The 20,692-nt window shown below is 39.7% G+C and overlaps 1 protein-coding gene across 4 annotated transcripts in view; it reads right to left on the bottom strand.

The window, feature by feature from the left end:
* Positions 1 to 2,186: 2,186 nt before the first annotated feature.
* The window catches only part of ZSWIM6 (zinc finger SWIM-type containing 6), a 111,836-nt gene continuing 93,330 nt past the window's right edge, over positions 2,187 to 20,692 (bottom strand). For all 4 annotated transcript variants that reach the window (XM_075021411.1, XM_075021412.1, XM_075021414.1 and 1 more), the window contains 6 exons: positions 18,890 to 19,150; positions 15,527 to 15,662; positions 12,403 to 12,560; positions 11,684 to 11,847; positions 7,140 to 7,221; positions 2,187 to 4,790 (listed from right to left, as the gene is read on the bottom strand). In XM_075021411.1, coding sequence (XP_074877512.1) covers positions 3,928 to 4,790; positions 7,140 to 7,221; positions 11,684 to 11,847; positions 12,403 to 12,560; positions 15,527 to 15,662; positions 18,890 to 19,150 — 1,664 coding nt within the window. In that variant the 3' untranslated portion in view covers positions 2,187 to 3,927. The remainder of the gene's footprint in view (positions 4,791 to 7,139; positions 7,222 to 11,683; positions 11,848 to 12,402; positions 12,561 to 15,526; positions 15,663 to 18,889; positions 19,151 to 20,692) is intronic.

Below are 20,692 nucleotides of genomic sequence, written 5' to 3'. Positions count from 1 at the left end.
TTGAAAAGCACTCAAACACTTGGAGACAATGACAGTGGTGTTCCGTTGTATATCTCAAATATCTGGCTCTGAAGACAAGATAAGGAATTCAACACATTGTATTGTGACTAGGTTTCCTTATGCTTCAGAATTAATTTCAATATGTAGTTTTAGAAATTATAGAAATATTTGATCAGTTTTCACCAAGAGAGCCCTCAGGCTTTTTTATGGAATCCCATTTCTGGGTTCTTTCTACCTCCACAAAACATGATCAGTACATATTTAGACATGTTTGCTAGAGAGATTGGCCAAGCCTGTTCATCCTTAAGGGCTTTTAACATGGTGTGAACTGCAGTGCACAGCACCACTGCAGACACAGAAGAGATTTCACTCAGTCATGAAAACAAGCCAAATAAACTTCCATCAGTTCTGAAAGAAAAATAAGCCATTGTGCTCATCAAAAGCAGGTGGCAACCATCAGGACTGCATGTAATTCTAAAGTCTTGTCTTCAAATAGGCATCAGTTTTGCAATCTACATAATCCACAATATCCTTACTGCTGAATTATTTCTTAAGAGGCAACCCCCCTCCATGCAAAACCTATACAGAATGGAGTATCCCCCTTGTTCCTTACTGCCTATAGGAAAATTCAGTGGGACAATCTAGGACAAAGTAACGAAGCAAAAATGTAATGAGGATTCAATACTTGGAAGGGTTAGAAGTTGCAGAAGCTACAGAAGGTTAGTACTATTAGGTCAGGACAACTTAGCTGTTAGCAAGGCTTGGTAAAGATTTGTATTTTACATGACAAGTTGTACAAACATTCAGACCTTTTCGTCCTTAATCTTCCAGTGATGCAAGCCTGTTAGAACTCATGATTACACTGGCATCTCTGAAAGTTGTTTGCTGCACGTTAATTCTCTTTTCAGCTGAAGATACTAAAAAAAAACAAAGTGAAGGTGCTCAGATCATGTAGTCAAATATGGCATCATTTAACATTCCGAAGATGATAAAGATGCTGGTAAAGCAGAAAGCTGCTCTTCAATTTTCAACCATGCCATATCCCATTCTTCACCGAGGGCTAGAAAACTCACACAACTCTGACAGATCAAGGGCTCCAAAAAAGCAGAAATGTTGGCTGTCAGCTAGTAAGGAAGAACTCCATGCTGGGTGGAATGAGCTGCACGGCTCAACATACACACAATACTTTAGAAAAGCCAATCCAAGAACAGCAAGATCTGTCCTTGTATATATTGGTGTCACAATTTAAGTCCAGCCAGCAACTAAGCACCACACAGCCGCTCGCTCACTCGTCCCTCCTAGTGGGACAGGGAGGGGAACTGGAAAAAAAGTAAAACTCATGAGTTGGAGATAGGAAAGATTTAATAATGAAAGTAAAATTAAGTGTAATACTAACAATAATAATAATAAAATAATAATAGTAATGAAAAGGAATATAATAATAAAAAAACAAAACCCAAGGGAAAAAACCAAGCGATGCACAATGCAATTGCTCATCACCTGCTGACCGATGCCCAAACAGCAATCCATCCCTCCCAGCCAGCTCCCCCCAGTCTATATACCAAGCATGACATCCTATGGTATGGAATATCCCTTTGGCTAGTTCGAGTCAACTGTCCTGGCCATGCTCCCTCCCAGTTTCTTGTGCACCTGCTCAGTCAGCAGAGCATGGGAAGCTGAAAAATCCTTAATCCAGGACAAGCACTACTTAGCAACAACTAAAACATCAGTGCATTATCAACATTATTCTCACACTAAATCCAAAACACAGCGCTGTACCAGCTACTAAGAAAATTATCCCAGCAGAAGTCAGGACAATTGGTAACACATCTCAATTCTCATGGTCACCTAAACAATCCACTGAGTGGGAACATACCACGCCCCCACCCGCTACCATTCTGCCAGGGCAGTATGTCAAGGCTTACTGTTTGTTGTATAGACCACATCTCTTCAGTCACAGGCAGCATTTAGTCCCTCCTCCGATGCAAGGTTGTCTTCCACCAGAAACTGTGAACACTGCCATTCCTCAGCAGATTTTTGAGGAACAAAACATTTCTTCTCTGGGTTTGGTGGTCATATTGCTTACCATCATAACGCACCAAAGTTGCAAGCTGGGCATTTAACATCTATGAATTCTCTGTATGCAATTCAACTCTAGTAACAGACACCATAAAGGAGGCAGAATCAACTTTCAAAAAACTAATTTTAATCAAAACAAAAAAATTGTTGATCATTAACAAGTTTATAAAACAGTGATTTAGTTACATAAATAAATTGATATCAGTGTATCAAATCTTAATTACTTTCAACTTCATGAGCATGTTTACATGGGTGATGAAGTACAACCTTTTTACCTATTATAATAAATAAAATGGAGAGCATGAAATAGTTTTTCTAAACAAAAATACCTACAAACATACCTCTAGCATGTTCTCTAATGAAGGGAACAAGAGACACTGGACAACTTTTGCACCAAAACATAAAAACTGCTTTAAAAAGCACAAGGATACAGAACCATCAGCTAAAGTAAAGACACTATACTGTAACCAAAGTTGGTATTTAATAATATAATGAACAGTTTGGTAGTTAGATCTCCAGTTTGGTTATTTTAAAGCATTAAGACAAGGCAAGATAGAAGGCTGCTTTTGTTTGAGTAAATCTAGAGAAAATAAAATATATTAAAAAAACAAACTGAAAAGTAGAACAGTCATACCTACACAACTTTCTGTCCTGCACAAAGTCAAAATACCTATGCAGAATATATATATATAATATATATATATGTTATTTGTGCACAAAGGTTAGCTTATTATTAGCTCACTGCAAAGGCGTAATGTATCATGTCAATCATTTTGGAAAACATTTTGCGTTTTATGTCAAAAAGGATATTTCTTTAAGTCTTCTAGGCTAGGAGGCACAAACCCCAATTCTGGCATACTGTATTCTTAATGCTAAGGCTTGCTGCTCTGGCTGTGTATTTTTTGTTGTCCCTCTTTACTATAGTGCCTGTTACAAGCATGTGTGTATGTGTGTATACATATATATGTATACACGGGTTGTATAAATATATATATATAAAATTTTCCCCAATAGGTATCAGTCCAACCATGCAATCCAAAAGGTGGCTCTGCATAGATGCCCAGCATATAGTTCACCACCTGAGCCAACCCTGAAGCAAGGCGCACTTTAGTCCTTCTGATAGGTTTTCTTTTTTGTTTAAAACCAAGCTACTGCAGCTTCAAGTATTTTGCATTACATAGATTTTTTTATAAATTAGTTAATGTTATATTTTTCAATATTCAGACATATACTATAATATATATACAGTACAATAAATGCTCTCATTCTTTTTTTAATTTTTTTGATAAATCCCTGAGAATGTATGTTGACAGTCGCTAAGTTTCCACATGCACAAGCATTGTGTGCCATGCTTCTGGATGAACAGCACTGCAAAGCCACGTGGTCAGCCTTTTAACTATTAGTATTTCATTTGTTGGTTTGTTTAAATATGCTGAAATGTAAGGATGAGTTACAAAGGAGTAAAGCTGAATCCATTCGAGGTACTTATCACAGGATGGAGGTGTTTTGTTTGGTTTTTAAAGCCATTGCAATATATGTTTGTTTTTGAGGCTGTGAACGTATACAGAAAGAACAGGAGAGCAATGTGGGCTTTTGCCACTTGACAACATATACTCAGTGTAAACCAAACCTTTTTTAACCTCTCTCTCATACAAAACAGAAAAAAGGAAAAAAAAATTAAACACACAAACTTTCACAACATGACAGTTTAGTTTGCAAACTCAATATAACTATACACATATAATACCGGTGTGGCTCTGTTTCTTTAAGTTAAAAAGGATACAAAGGCAGGCTCAAGTAAAAACAAACCACCCCCCCACCCCCCAACCCACCATTCACACATTTTCATCAACCAAACCGCTCACGAACCAGCATCATCAGTTTCTTTTTGCCTTTGTAGATTTGTTTTAGGTTATCAATAAACTGTGTAAACTGGATGTGACCATCATGAGCCATTAAGAAGGTCTCTCGGGCCTTGCTGAGGAACTCTATAAACTCACTATAGTGTCGCGGGCTGATGTGAGTGAGACGTGAATGAGTTGTGTTAATGTAGGCTCCGATCGTGGCATCTAAGAGTTGCCGTAAAGGGGCTTTGTCCAGTGACATGAGCTTACCAGAGTTCCTCCTTCCATGAAGTCCCACCATGCCAGGAGTGGTCAAAGTACACCTACGCAAAATGTCTGACAGTACTGTTGCACATTTGACACTTTTGACCACCAGAGGTATTATAGCTGCTAGCTCATTTTTCCCAAGGGAGTGGCTGAGCGCACATGCCCACAGAACGTCATTAATGGCAGGGTGTGTGTCCTGATTGTAACTCAGGTTGAGATGCGTCATGGCCAAAGTGGCCAGCTTGTAGGCCCGCATGGGGTAACCACGGTGCTCCATGTATCGTGCTATAGTAAAAAGCTGCGAGTAGCTCATGCCGGTTGTAGCAGCATCTAGAACGATTTGGTAAGCAGTCTCAAAAGCTATGTGATCTTTTTCACATAAGGTCAGTGCAGAGAGGGCACAGTTTTGAGGATCCTTCATGGCACACTGTAGAGCAAGCGTCCTAGCACTGCCGGCCAACTTCTCCTGCTGATGACAGTCCAGATGCAGACGGACAATGGTGCTGTTGGACATCACTGTTGTAGCAACAATACTAGTGGCTTCTGTTGGAGTGAAAAGTGTAAACCAGTTTTGCATGATACTGTCCAGTGCATAAACACCTGGGGAGAAAAAGAAAGGATAAGCCACAACTGATAAAACCTAGCAGATTACAGACCTTCAGCAAGAGTTTACATTTCCAGCAAAGTCTAAGAGGTTGCTAGTACATCCAAGGGGATGCTCTTCAGCAAGAAGGGCTAAACCAGATAGCATGGATGGAAAAGGACATTAAAACAAAGGCTACTGTGCAAACTCTGTAGCAATCATCAAAATGCAGAAAATAATAAAAAAGCCTGCAAGATAAGCTTTAATCTCCTCGTGTGACAACTGAGCTGTTTTACTTGTTATTTAAGACAATCTGGATAACAAGTTCTGACTCATTTGGTCTTGTCACGTCACTCAAAAGCAGCCCTCACACTGAACACTTTTAAAAGGCCATTTTAACTTCTTTTCTCACTGTGCAACTCAAGGCACAGTGCATGCACAAAACAATATCAAGGTATGCTAAATGGCTTTCTTAATAGAACATCATGGCACACCTTAACAGAACACACTAAGCACACCTTAAAAAAAATCCTAACCCCCACCTCCTCCCAACAGGTTTTTCACATACATCTTGTGTCAAATTCATATGCACCTGAACATCAGGGTCCTTATTAGGGAAATACTCTGAGCAATATGAACTACTGACTATTACCTGAAACAAGTATTTTCCTTAGTATCACTTTATTCCTGGTGGGGGAGGTGTGTGTGTGTGTGTGTGCGCGTGCATGTGTGTCAGGGGAAAGAAGGGGGAAACAGTGACTAATGCGTTCCACAAATTGAACCTTAGAGCCAACTAGAGCACCTTATTATTGCTAGAGGCAGTTTACACACATCTGTGAGCCCACCTAAACCACACTCAGAGGTCCTCATTTTCTCTGTAGGACTCTGATGTTTCCTGTGTACCCCTTCACTCATATGCAACAATTCAGCATAGCCAGAGAATACCAGATCTTCATTTAAATAAACAGATTCCTTGCTTTACCATCTTGATTAAGTCTCAAGAGTACTTCACATGACATTATGGGTTCTTTATAGGATACTTCTATTAGTGTATGTAAACTAATTCAAAGTAGTATTAAACCCAGCATTTTTTTTGCCGATATGCAACTGCTCAAAATAATACCGAGGTGCTAATATCTGTAAGATAGCCTCAGCAATAATTATCTTAGCAAAGATAAAAAAGCAATAAAACAAGAGTATTGCACGAAAATTTGCAGACACAAACCACCTTCTGGCTGAGAGCATACAAAGGCAAGCTGTATTTTCCCATGCTACTGACAACATTAATTTCCCAGTTAAGCATAGAGCAAAGAATAAACTAATCCAGAGAATAAGCAGCAGCAATCCTCTGAAGTTCTGAAACTCAAGAAGCATGTATGCAATACAACCCAACTCAGATGTATGAAAAAGGAATAAATACAGCAGGGAAACATACCTTCTAGAAATACCTTTAGTGACAATTAAAACTGTTCCCTTATCAGAAGTACTTATATTGTCCCTATTACCACAGCTGTTGATTTATTTTTTTTTTTTTACAGCTACAGTTTTTAATGCACTCATTTTCACTTTCAGATTCTGTATCCTCATTTTGCAGATGGTAAACCGGAATACAGAAGTTAAGGGACATGTCCATCAAGACACACAGGAAATCTATGGCAAAGCCCAGAAATGAACAGAATGTCCTGCTGAGTGCACTATTCTACCACTGCTGTCCTCCTCAAGTACAAGGCTGGGTCTGCTTCCACCTTACATGGTTAACGATGGGTGCATTGGTATTCGGTTTGCTTTACAGTGCAGATGAGAGGGCTGCACATCATAGCCACACAACAAAGATGCATTACACTCTAAGCTTGGATTTACCCAGGGGCTTAAAAAACAACCCCTAACAATGAGAACCCCTTCATGAGATCCTGTCTGCCACACAGTCGAGGCATCCTCAGCACTTCATTCACCTTTTTTTCTGGTTCCTTTTCACACAGCTGACCAGGGAGCTCTCACCTGCTTTTCAGAGCCTCACCTGGCCTTTCAGAGCAAAGTTGTAGAACAATGCAGCAGCCCATGACCACAAGCCTTTTCTCTACTGCAGCCTGAAACCCAAACCCATCATGGAGGAGACAAGGGGAAATCTGGGGTATTTCCCATAGATTATGCACACCCCCACCTTCCAGGGGAAAGAAGTCACACTGCATTACTGAACTATTGTCTCACTTGGTCTGTGCCTAAAAAACCCTCTCATCATTACCATAATGTCTTCTCACCAAAGGAATTCTGTAGATCAACAAAAGTGAGAGACATTTGCAGAACCTGGGTGTTGACAAGCAAGATCAAGCCCTCTAAGATCAGCTGACAAGCATCTCAGTACATACCTACTTCTGTTGCACATGTTACCAACCACCTCACCATTTCCCGCCGTCGCCAATTCAGTGTTGACAGCGTCATTCGCATTACCTATTAAAACAACACAAACAAAATACAAATTAATCCTATTGCAAACCAAGGCAATATACCAACAACTAGGGATTTTAAAGTTACTCAAATACACTAAGGTTCAAAATGGCAGCCTCTTGCCCTCTCCACTGTTACGTCTTTTTTAGCTGATATGTCGAAAGATTTGAAAAATATGGCTCAGCTATCTTAGAATAGCATGCAGGGAGTAATTCCAACTGCAGATCCTTCAAGGCTAGAGAGAGACTGTTTTGTCTGTGACGAAGAAAAAACCCCACCCCATAAAAAAGCCCCTCCAACAACAAAAAAGCCCAATCAATTACAAATTATTCAAATTAAATTATACCATATCTCATCCCTCTATGCACAGTAGTCTTTAATGTGGAAACATGTCAACTCTTGTTGGGCAAACTAACCCCTTTAATTTTTCCCTCATCTGCATTTCTTTTCATTGACTTCAATAATATAGACAGGAGTTACTGTACTGTAATTCCACTGGCTGCTTATTCTGAAAAGATATATATATACAAATCCAGATATATCCAGGTATTATTAAGAAGTCCACAGTGATGATTTCTCTCTCTGAACAAGGAATCCCTGCAAAGAATTTCCATCATAAAACTATCAGAATCCTAGAAAAAGGACTCTAACCTTTGATTGTAGTGCCTGTATTTTACATCACTTGCAGTTATTGCCTATGTTGTTTCTTAAAACACGGGCAAATACGTTTATTCAGTAAACCAAACACAGCATGGGAATTGCATGTAGAGTTTGCTTCAGCTACCTGGACAGACCCCACAGATCTAAACGAAGCAAGCAAGCAAGCATTTTTCCCCTTAGAGTATCAGTGATCATACTATAATATTACTATTTGTAGCAATTAAATAAAGAGCATAATAGGTTAATCATAGAGCTCTCAGCGATAATCTTCACATATTAAACTCAACAAATGCACTCACAAAACAGCTTGGAGTCAGCAGCATTTGTAAGAGGGTTCTCAAGTCATATCCCCTCCCAATCCTAAGGTGACTTCAAAGTGGCATGCAGCCCTCTGTCACATTTGTTACTCCTGCCACCTCCTTTAGTCCTACACTACAGACAGGATAATTAAGAAGATGGAAAGATTGCCAAGGAGCACAAATGCACAGATGATTTTTAAGAAGTCTTGTTATAAGCAACCATGAGTGGTTCCAAGCTGGCCTCCAAACATTCCCACCTTGAGACCCTGGTGAGTGGTTGTACATCACCCAAAGTAACAGGATAAGGCCAGCTTTGTTGGCTTCTGATATTGTGGTATCATTTTAACTAAACAGTAATCTAAGTGCTAGACTGGAGAACAGCAATTTGAAAGAAAGCAAACTGATCTGTATGGAGCAACCCAAGCAATTTTACAATATGGAAATACAGCTACAGTAAATGATGGAATCAGCCTTTGCTTGAAGTCCTTCTGGAAGAAAAACATGCAGGCCCAAGACAAAATGCTTTGGAGTCCTATTATCTGTCCCATTCTGTCCATCAAAGGGAAGGTGTCTAGGTGACTTCCTGTACTGATGCACACAGAAATTGAAGGCTAACACTCTTCCAATATCCATGACAAATTTTCAGCTTCCCCCAAGCAGAGGTGAATCCAAGAGGAAATACAGGGTTATGGAGTGAATTCTGCTACTGGTGAGGGAGGGGAGGTAAAAAAACCAGCCAGTGTGAATGACGACTTTTTTGAAAGTCTTCCCTGATGACTTCCCTCACCATGGTGGTCTGTAAAAGGATCAGCATTCACAAGAGCCTTCAGCATGTGTAGTGGGCATAATAATAGTCCCAGTGCAGACAGCCCTAACCTGAGAGCAAAAAACAATACCATATCTAGTTTCTTGACATGGAAAAGTTTCTTGACAAACTATTCTGGAATTAGGTTCCTTTCCTTTGATTAAACTGACAAGCTGAGAACGGCAAGAGAGGGGCCCTTTACTGATGATAAAAAACCCAAGGATTTCAAATAAAGCATGTATTGATGTCCTGAACAAGGAGGAGCTGAAGTTAATTCATACTGTAGCACATGTAGCCAAAGAACTATTTCACTTCTGCTCAATACATTCTTCAGCTACTAATTCCTAAAAGGGAGTTCCACATCTGTCCAAGATCTATCCAAAATCTGTGCTATCAATTGAAGAGAGCTTCTCAACAAGTCAGGAAGTCTGAAAATGATGAGACGCCCCTGGGAATTACATAGCTCATCAGAAAGCCAAGCTCTCTTCCACACAAAAAAACCTTGACTTTGTCTTGATGGTTCTTTATGAGATTTTCTTATAGTGGAACAGAAGATCTCACCACCCATAAGAGATACAAGAAATGGCCAACCATTAGCTCCTGCACCAAGGTGAAACCCCTTCATCATGCACATTGGCAGGAGGTTTATTTATGTAACTATTTATTCATTCATTCATAGGTTTTGGGGGAAAGGACACCGCTTGCCAAATACACAGTGATCACCTGCATCAACTTGTTCAGCAGCTCTGCCAGCAGTACCTGTTTACATGTGTGTGGTAATACTTACTTGCACTGATGTAGCATACAACAGGCAAACAGAGGAACAGAAGCCCTTCCTGCACCTGCAGATCTTACAGTGTCTGTGCCAGTAAGGTTCTGAAGGACAGAATACACCTGAGATGCTCCATGCCCATTTGGCCTTGTTGATGACCTCTTTCCACAGACAGTTTAAAAGCCTTCCCTCTGCTGAGTCACGCAACACATGCTGCCATCGGAAATAGGGAGAAAGAACCCAGGGGTCTGTACATTACTCCCAAATCTAGAACAATGTAAGAGGCTTTCTATCAGAAATCCCAGTGACAGAATTGTGAAATTGTTGGTATTGTCTCCTCAGCCCAACCAGGCCAACTTGCCATTGCTGTAGCTGAGGCAGAACAGTGTACCCATGAGGACACTGCTGTTTAGTTTACCACGTGAGGTGAGAAAGAGTTTTCTAGGGCACAAAAATGTCATAAGTAGTCAGATACTAGATAGTGAATACAGACAATCTAATTGCATTAAGTCAGGGGGCAGGGAAGGGGGAAGCATGTGTAGGCCACTAGAGACAGTGCTGACAGGTTTTTGCAGGAAAAGCGTTACTGTAGAAATCTACACAGCTGTGAGTTACTACCAGAAAATTGCTATGCATCTTCCTTCTGGAAACTACCTTTAAGATTTTTAAAACATCCTCATAAGCTTGGGACAGGACAGTGGACAAGTTCTACACCAGTTTGTTCCAAACCCTGGGACTGAGGAGAAAGTATGGGTTCATGGTACTTCTTTCACTAGATCTCACTGAAGACATTCTGATTACACCATCAACCACAAAGTGGTATCCATGAATACAGTGATATCCAAAGTGTGCTGCTACCACTGAATGATACTTGCTGAATGCCTGAGGTGACACACAGGTCAGTCATATGGGTCTTCCTCTCTCAGGTAAACAAACATTTAAGGCAGAAACATACCAAGATGTGAAAAAAGAAGCAGATTTCCACAGCAACCTTGGAAATATGAAAGGCTAACAAAGCATACAGAATCTCAGCGTTCTGATTAAAGACTTCAGCTTCTAAACATCTAGAATAGGCAAATAGTACATTTCTTTGGCATGAGAAGGAACTGGGATAATATCCTTTCCCCAGAAGTCTTTGGAGCTTTGTTTACTGAAGCAAAGTAATAAATGGTTTTCTGATCTTTGCATGGTATTTTTTAAGAACTCCCTGAAGAGGGATGAAGAGATTTATTTTGGTTGAAATGAGCTGTGTAAACTCCAAAATTCATCAGTGTCAGGCAATATTACTCCAGATACCTAAAACTTAGCTGTCTCCTTTTAGCTTGCAAAGTTGCTCCTGAGAGCCTGAAAACTGATCTCAGGTTCTTGTACACTTCAAGCTGAGTCCGATGCATCTGACCGTCCCACTGCTTGTGGAGAATAGTATTTTGATGAAGGAAGTGAGAGGGGTCCTGTTAGCACAGTCTGCCTTAGAAATAGGTTGTTATGGTTAACCTTAGCTTTCTGTAGTAAGTCAACAAGCACTTACCAAATCTCATTTAAGGGAAAGGAAAGGAAGGAATGGTAAGAAACCCCTCAAGAGCATGCAGAAAATACAGTGCATTTCTGGTAAGCAGAATAATTTTGCTTTCAAGCCAGTCCTACATATACTCCTGAACCCATTGCACTGGTCTTCTCTCACCCTTGCACAGAAGAACGCCCTGCAGCCAGCTGCTCCCAGCTCTCTCTTCCACCTGAATGGCACAAAGGGGCTGCACAGACCCTTGGTGTGTGTTTACCAGTCCATTGAACTCTGTGTCAGAAAACAGAATCTAAAAACTCCAGACAGAGCTCAAAAAGGGTATGGTCCTCAGTGCTTAAAAGTTATACCCAGCAACAGTGGGTCAAATTCCCTTCTTCTATTGTAACAATAGTGAACAAGGGAAATACCTGAAGTCCCAACTCCAGAGAAACTTTCAGAAGAGTGATGTCTGGCAAGCTGTCCATGAGTGTTGCTATTTTAAATGCATCCTGGGCAAGTTTGAAGATGTGTGATGAGGAGTGGATATTTTTCTGGATGGATTCTAACACTGTTTCCAGCCTCCGAACATCACCTGCAAGGTGTAAAAAGAAACACCAAAATGGAACAAGCTCCCAAAACATCCAGTTTATTATAATTGAGCCTGAGCCATTGAGGCATTATAATTGAGCCTGCCCTTGCTATGCAATAGTATGATGTTTCAGTTATACACACTTTATTTTCAGAAACCTTCCATAATTAAATCACATCTGAATGAAAGATACGAGACAGCACAACCTCCTTTAGTGCCTGATGGTGTTAGTACAGTACGTGCCCAAAAGTCAGCCTGATGTGTGAATTTTAGAATCGATTTGTCCACTCCTAGGTCTCAGAGTCTACGTTGTGTGTCAGAAGAACAAAGAGCTGTCTCAACAGCCTCAAATCAAGCTCATATGGCTACCATCTAGCTAGCTTAACTACTTTGCTAGAAAATTAAGTGACAGGTTTAAGCCAGTTCAGTTTGTTGTACCCTTTTCAAGTTCCTGACAGACTGCAATGTGGATTCCTAAACACAAGTTTTATAACGTGTTTACTCCATGCAATATTAAAAGCATACATTTAGTTGAGTACATAACTGACAGCAACGTACCTTTGGCTGCTGTTAGCATGGTCGATGCCAGCTCACACTGCTGGGATTCAATGTGACTTAGGGTGAACCAGCGGGGATACCGGTTTGGAACAACTGATGCAATGTGGTGCGGGCGGGATATGTCTCCTGAAGGAGCTGTAGATTCCAATACTAGCAACCTGAAATAAGGAAGAAACCCTCTTTCGTTAAATCATTATTACATTAGGTTACTCATAAGTGAAACTAAAGCTGCAAAAACACTTAACCTTGTTTATGAATTGTGCCTTTTTGGTTACAAAAAAAAGCAAAGACTGGAAAATCACTTCTCTTCTTGGGGAATCTTAAAAGTCCATTTGCCAAACTCCCCTACATCAGTGGGCATCTGCAGGAATTCACAGGACAATGAAGCCACCCATTAGCCAAGGCAGCAGAGAGTTTCTGCACCATGTATAAAGCTGAAGCTTTTCTCCCTGCCTTGTTTCGGTCTTTGAACCACAGCCCTCAAGCAAGGAAAGTGGAGAAGTTCTCCACTGTACTGAGAACGTGTAACTACTTTTCAGTATTTGGAACATACTTTCTTCACTTACAAAAGTTCAAAGTAAGGGATAGGGATATTCAACAAGTCATTCAGATTTTGACCTTGCAATAAATTCAGACATGAATTTTGTCCAAAAAGGACATTTTACTGTTCAAATATGACTACTTTTTAAAGTCGTTAAGCTTTAGCCTACCAACATTTTATAATGTACCATAATCTGATGTTAGGGTCCCAAACAGCAGTGACAGAGGAAGTTTCTTTTAAAGTTACTTTTCAGATTCCATTTTCTAATCCTGAAGCAAAAATTTGAGTATGTCAATCTACAACAGCCTTATTCACCTTAGAAAATTCAAATTAATGTGTTTGTTGTTGACTACAACACAAGTAACTACTACGACAGACTCAACTGATGGCACTTGTATTACAAGTACACTAGATACTACATAAATGCCAATGCAAAAAGTAGGAATGAACAAAAATAGGCATTTTTATTAAATACAATTAAGCATAGTTTCAGGACATGAATGTTTAGTGAGACATCAAATGACAGTAATAAGACTGTCCAGAAGAAAAGCCTTTCAGGTGCTAAGCTTCTTGATCAGGGTTAAGATCTGAGTTCTGTTTCTAGCAGCTTTCATATGCAAGTGAATTTCTAGCAGGAAGTCATCTGGGAGGGCAATGGAAACTGGATCTCTTTTGTCAATAAAACTGCAATTACTGAATATTGAAAATCCAATGTGTTGTGATTTTCTGTGATAAAATATTTCTTATGGAATAAGCTCATTTAAACATAAGTTGCAATTTCTTGCACTTAAATAAATACCTAAGTTCTTTAAGTAACTGGAGTGCATGTCTTGTTTTTGCAGTAACATAATTTTAAGTTCCATCAGTTTTCTGTACCTTCCTGAAACATGTGAGAGTGTCCTTAAGAATTCCCTGAGAAAGGCTAATTTTGAATATATGGGGAGGTATCTAGAAGGCACATACAAATACAACACACCATGTAAATAACTAACAGCAGGTTATATTAACATTTTCAGATACATGTATGTGCGTGCTAATATAAAAAAAAAAGAGACTTCCCCGTTGTTTTGTATCAAGAGTAAAATCTCTTCCCTAGTACCAGTGAGACACCTCTTTATATAGGTTTATATACATAAAAATAAAACAATTATAAATTCTTCAGCTGATTTTTTCCAAGCATAGAGAGAGGGCGGGGGGAGAGATTGATTATCAGATGGTTTCAATAAACCATAAAAATCCCAACTACCTAAAGCAAAAAGGGATTATTAGGTTACGAGTAACAGTAAATTGACAAAGAGCATGGAAGAAAGACACTGTTTTGGGGAAATCTTTTGTTACTTTCAATTTCATTGCCAGCTTCTATGTTCTTTTGCTGTGAAAAGAAATGCTGTTGTGAATTGGTGACTTTCATGCAATTTTGGCAAGTTTAGGGAACATCAGAACAAGCACAAGCAGATTTAGCATTCTTCACTTCCTTGTTGTCGTCCCCCGCCCCCCCAAACATCAATTATTTAGCTAGGTTTTAGCAAAGCTACCTTGTGATTAAACATCACCATTAAAGTCTGGCTCCCAAAGCCTGGGTAAAATTCAGGCTTAACAAGGGATGAGCCAAACATTCAAGTTCAGATTCCAAGTGAGCAGTCAACTAGGTCACTGCAGAGCCACATTCTCCAAGGCTCTGCTGCCTATGTTTCAGTACTGCAAGCAGAAAAGTGTAGACAGAAGTAACCATCAACGATAGCACAACCCTATCCTCACAGACCTGAGGTGTATGCATGAAAGGCTTTATGGTCTCAGCTTCCATCGATTTCATACTGAGTGCTCCATACACTAAAATAACATTCAAGAAATGAAACGGCAACAGATGATTTTGAATACAGAGAGGTAAAATACTCCAGAGCTGCCATCATGGGTCATTGACCCAAGTAGACACTGAACACTCCGAGAAACGTCTTTTTCCTGATTACTGAAGACAAATGGATTGCAAGTAAGACACTTTGTTGTCATATGACATACTCCATTTAAATCCCAACATTCACCCAGATGTGGGCAAGACTGCTTTGTTATGAAGCACAAGAAAAAAGTTCTGGCTCAGACCACACCATGTGGTTTCAAATCTACCATTGAGAGTTAGTTTGTAAAGAAGGCCAGTGGAATAAATAGTCCTACCAAACAGGCTAAGCAGCAGATGATGCTGAGACTGCTGGTGAGATGCCTCTTCCCTCATTTCCTTGACAATACCATCACACACACACACACACAACCACATGGGCGAGAGAACACACGTGCTAAAGCTGTCATTGTTTAACACAAAACCACTTCCCCCAAGAGCGGGATTCTATTAGAATTTGTAATGGAGACTGCTGCTTTACAGTTGTAGATAAACACTAATTGTACATTTATAAATGATTACACTGTAGCTACTACAGACACCAATTGCTTTTACAGATGACAACCAAAATAATCTCTCCTCAAAGGGAAGAATGCTTCTTTTAGAAAAAATACTAGGTCTTGATTACCAAGCTTCCTCCCCTTTCCCCAACTGCTGCCTGTGCTCTTTCTAGACAACTCATGAATACATACCGCATGGCTCTCAGTGCAGTTTTGTATGCCAATTCAGCATCATGAGGTAGGAGAGAGGTGAAGAGATACTTGGCAAATGTGTGCATTGGAACGCTCTCTCGATGGATGACTTCGCCTAAACCACTATATGGTCCAGCTGCAGGAAAGAGAAAGAGAGTGTCAGTCTCTACATACTGCTAAAACCCAACTTCTGGACCTTTAAAAACATCCACTATACCTTCAGTTAGAATTGGTATTCAGAGACAGAGTTTGCTGTACAAAAGGTATTTATATTGCTGTTTTCTGTGAAATATATTACACATGTAATACATTGTATATATGTGATATAAGTATATTAAATACCATATATTCTTCGAGACAACAAGATAGACTGCAAATTTTATAGTACTAAGCACACTACCAGTGCATATACAAACAACAGAATGGCTCCAGTGCTCCATGGGGCTCATTCAGCAAGCCTATGGTATGCAAAAGTAGAAAGTGATAATCCTAGCTTTGCCTCCATGTAGGCACATGAATCCCTATGCACCCTGTTGGTGCATGACTGCTTTATAACAAATCCACCAGAAAACAAAAAACAAAACAAAACAAAAAGAGTGGTTACAGTGGAAAAATGCATATCTTTAATTGAAGTTACATGACCAATCACCACAGCAGCACCTGATCCCTATTAAAGTCTCACCTGACATTAGGCATTTAAATAACCCTTTGGTCTGCACTTGGTCTCCAGAGAAGACTAAGTCAGATCTTGCACCAAAGATGGTTTTATTAGTCCATTATAGCCATGATTTTAAAAATTGTATTTGTGGGAAAACTGTTCCCATTGTTGGGGCAACAGATTTCGCTCACACTCAGTGCAGCCAGCATAGTATTTCAACTTCGTAACTGCAGTGTCAGGATTGACAACAAGAAAAAAGTTAAATGCAACTATTTCCTTGCCAAGTTCTGAATGTTCACAGTGCATATGAATCCCATTTTTACATTTTCCCTGCAACCTTAAGAGTGTTATTGCTGTTAACAGGAAAACGGTGTCAAACAGTTTTTTACTTCAGCGACTACAGGTTCTGGCATTAAATGTTGCAAGATACAGAGTAAGAATCTTACATTAAGTATTATTGGACTATTATTGCACAGATAGCAGCCAGCAGTCCTAGAAGTTACTACTACTTCTTCTACTAGAGACTCCAAACCACCACACTTGGATGGACAGATGAAGCAGCACACTTCTCCACTGCAGAGTCACGTGTCATTTAAACTGTTCCAGCAGCAATTCAAACTAACGTGGCTGACTCTACACTGAAGAAGATGAGGAGAGCAGACAAGGAGAAATAGCCAAGCTGTTTCAGCAATATTTTCCTGACTGGTGCCTTAGCACAACATGCAAAGATAAAAATCACTAGGCATGAAAAAATTCTGAGCTTCATAGGTAGGCATTTCTGAAGACTGCAACTGATTAGAAAGGAAATGTCAACGAAGATTTGGTAGGTGACAGTGTGTCTCAATCATTTAAACTGAAGTCAAAAGCCATTCAAAACTAGCTGGCATTGCTTCAATGAAAGAAGCCATTTCATCTATGTTTGTCAGTTGGTGGTCCAGTCAAACTCAGTTAGGACACAAAGAATACATGACAAAGCATTTATATGAAAATATATTCTGCCATTAACTTAGCAGTCAAGCAAAAAATTAGAACAGTTCTTGCAAAACAGCCTTACATTCTGCTTTCCCACACACTGAAATGGTAGCTACATACAGCACACATTAATCTGCATTAACAGCACAGAAATCAGCTTAATATTGGATTAAGCTTTCTTTATTATATCTACAGGACTTTAACTATAAAAACACAATTGATATGATTAGCATCCTGAATCACTGCAGAGTTTTTCCTCCATGTGAGCTGGCAGTTTCTGCCTATCCTGGAGTAAACTGAAGCAACTGCAGGAAAGCCAGATTTCTCAGCACACAGTAATGCAAGACCATTGTTGCACACTGCTCACCACTGCAATTCTGTAGGTAGTTATATTAGTAGATTTCCTGCTATGATCACTTGTTTACTACACTAGGAAAACATTAAAAGAATTTCAGTGATCAAAGCAGTAAACTAGAATTATCAGAAAACACTTCAGAGAAATCCTGCCTTTTCCTCATTAAGTGTCCTTACCAGTAAATAGATGCAGGAAATTGATTTTATAATCCATAGGATCCCTGTATGGTGGTTAATAGCTGGATCCAGCGAGCAGCTGTTCTTGTCCAAAGGCCATAAAGCAGCAGTGCAGTCACACCATAAAGAAAACTCTCTCCATGCTATGGCTTCTCTGCAGTTTCAAATGGCACCATCAGTAGGTACCATAGTCTTTAATGATATGGGCAAACCCAGTGACTCAAAGCTGAGAGCCCTAAACAACATACTGCACCTCTTCCATTTAAAAAGGAAGTTTTAAAAGACAAATGTCTTAAAGCAAAACCTGACTGCTGTGTAAGAATCTTCACAACCCACTGTGAGCAGTACCACACTCTCCACCGTCCCTTGAGCAAGCACTCAAAACCTGGACCATGCCTTTGCCTAACTGGTTCCTCTAAAGTTTTTTCTTCCATTTAAGAAACCAATAACCAGAAAGACAACCTCAGAACCCATGAGACTACTCTCTGAACATGAGGCTTAAGTGCTACATGTTAAGCCTTTTTAAAAGCTAAGGCAAAAGTATGCACTTTTTTGTACAGATTTTATTGCAACACACTGGCTAATTCCCAAACACAAATTGTTTGTCTTGGTCAAAATTTAGTCACAAGAGCAGGCCTTAGGCTTCAGTATTTGGCCACATACTTCAATTTTCACATAAGATACAAACTTCAAAAGCAAGCCATTTTCCTAATTGCTACAAATAAAATGTTACATTTCTGTCACAGCAGTCCTAAGTGAATTTTCTGAGCTCTTCACTTGGGAACAGAGGTAAAAATCTTCATACATGTACAAAGCTGCCAGTCCCTCTTTCAGGATACAAGGAACACTTACGATTTTGCTACCTGAGAACTGATGATAATTGATGTTTATACTATTCAATGGTAAACCTGGGTTGTATAATCAGAATACCGAGATTATGACAAGCAACAAATCTAAAGAAGAAAATGTAAACAAAATTAAAACAAAAGGTTTATAGGTCAATAGATGCCTTATCTCTATAGTCATGTGATATATGAAATATCTTTGATTTTCACCAACAGATGGGAAACAAAATTTTGCTGGAGTTCTACATCAAAAAACCATCTGAAGTATGTAAGGCAGTTTCCACAGGAATAGAAGTTCTGTGTGCTTGTGTAAGCGAAGACAGTTTAAAGAAGCAGTTAGCATCTGTATTGAGCTACCTTCTAATAGGAAGACTGCTTGTTTTCGAAAAATCTTCACCAGACTATCATCCAATTCAATTTCCTGTAGCTTAGAAATGAGCTGCTCCTCATTTCGACAAACTTTCTCTTGTGCATACAAGCCATCTGGCATTATTCGTTGCTGTCCCAGCCCTATCAATGCTACTTCCACAGCCAGCGTTAAATAAGATTCCCCTTCTTCTAAGAACTTGTGTGCAGGCAGGTGCTGGTACTCCAGAGATTTGCATTGCCCCATGTTCTCTGTAAGGGATGACACAGAAAGAAAAACACATCAGCAAATCATTCTAACTCATAATCTGCCTACAATGTCACAAACAAATGCTTCCTCTCTTAGCATTACTTTTTTTTTTAAGTGTCTAAATTACTAGCACACCCTCGAAATCCAATGATTCAATCTAAAATAGCCCATCCAATTCCACATGGTAGAAATACACAGAATGATTAGGATTTAAATAACCCACTCAAGTAAAAACAAAAGTTTTCATTTTTAAAGTCCATGATCAGAGAAAGACAGTTTCTCCAGCTTTGTGTTAATGAGGCAAAAATTGGAAGATACATTTCAATATTTTTTCCCCCACCCATTTCTGTATCTCCTTAAAGCACTGATGTGTAAGAGGAAGGCAAAGGTGCTTATACACCTGCACAGATTTCAGCTAAAGCTATTAGGATTGTGCAAATACAATAGGCCTGGGAACTCCACAACGTTAAAGCATCCCATCTGGAAGTTTTGAGGCAAAGTCTCAAGAAGATTGCAGATGTGCATATAAAAGAGCTGCAGGTAGAGGGATGAATCCAGTTTCTGTCCACACAGGTGGTGGTAAGAGGCTACCGCAGAGGTGGAAAGAGACTGAGAACAAGGAATTAATCAGTCAAGCTCCTGGGAAGCAAATACTGAAATTAAAATGGGCATACACATCCTATCCTAAATTGTGTATCAATACTGCAACACTACTTTCCAATTCATATCATTTATAGACCACGTATGTGATCAATTTTATGTGTTTTGTCATCCGATTGAAGTATTATGTACACTTGTAGCTAAGTCATCCAATAACATCCTGGGCTGCACTAGGAATGTTGTCAGCAGGTCAAGGGAGGTAATCCTTTCCCTCTGCTCAGCACTGGTGAGGCCACACCTGGAGTGCCATGTCCAGCTGTGGGCTCCCCAGTACAGGGGCATACTGGAGCAGATCCAGTGTGGGTGACAAAGATGATTAAAGGACTGCAGCATCTCTCATGCAATGAGAGTGAGACAGGTGGGATTATTTAGCCTGGAAAGGAAAAGGCTCAGGAGGATCTTACCAAAATGTATAAATATCTGAGGGGAGAATGTAAAGAAGACAGTGCCAGACTCTTCTCAGTGGTATCCTATGACAGGACAAGAGGCAATGGGCACAAACTGAAATACAGGAAATTCCATCTGAGCATAAGAAAATACTTTTTTTTTACTGTGATAGTGGTTGAACACTTCAAGAGGTTGCCCAGAGGGGTTCTACAGTGTTCATTTTTGGAGTTATTCAAAACCCAGCTGGACACAAGTCCTGGACAACCTGCTCTAGGTGACCCTGCTCTGAGCAGAGCAGGTGGACTAGACGATCTCCAGAGGTGCCTTTCAACCTCAGCAATTCTGTGATCCTGTGATGTCCTGCAAATTTTCAGAAAGAAGATAGAGCCATGTATGTGGAGAGGGCTGCTGCTGTAAAGTCTTATTCAGTTTTACTTCAAGTGTGAAATACGGAATTCTATTCAAGAATGAGTAACTAGTAATTTTTGAAGTGCTTT

Source organism: Buteo buteo, chromosome Z (assembly GCF_964188355.1).
Source record: "Buteo buteo chromosome Z, bButBut1.hap1.1, whole genome shotgun sequence".
NCBI classification, from domain to species: domain Eukaryota; kingdom Metazoa; phylum Chordata; class Aves; order Accipitriformes; family Accipitridae; genus Buteo; species Buteo buteo.
The sequence above is the reverse complement of the archived record's forward strand: the minus strand, read 5'-3'. Positions and strand labels throughout refer to the sequence as shown.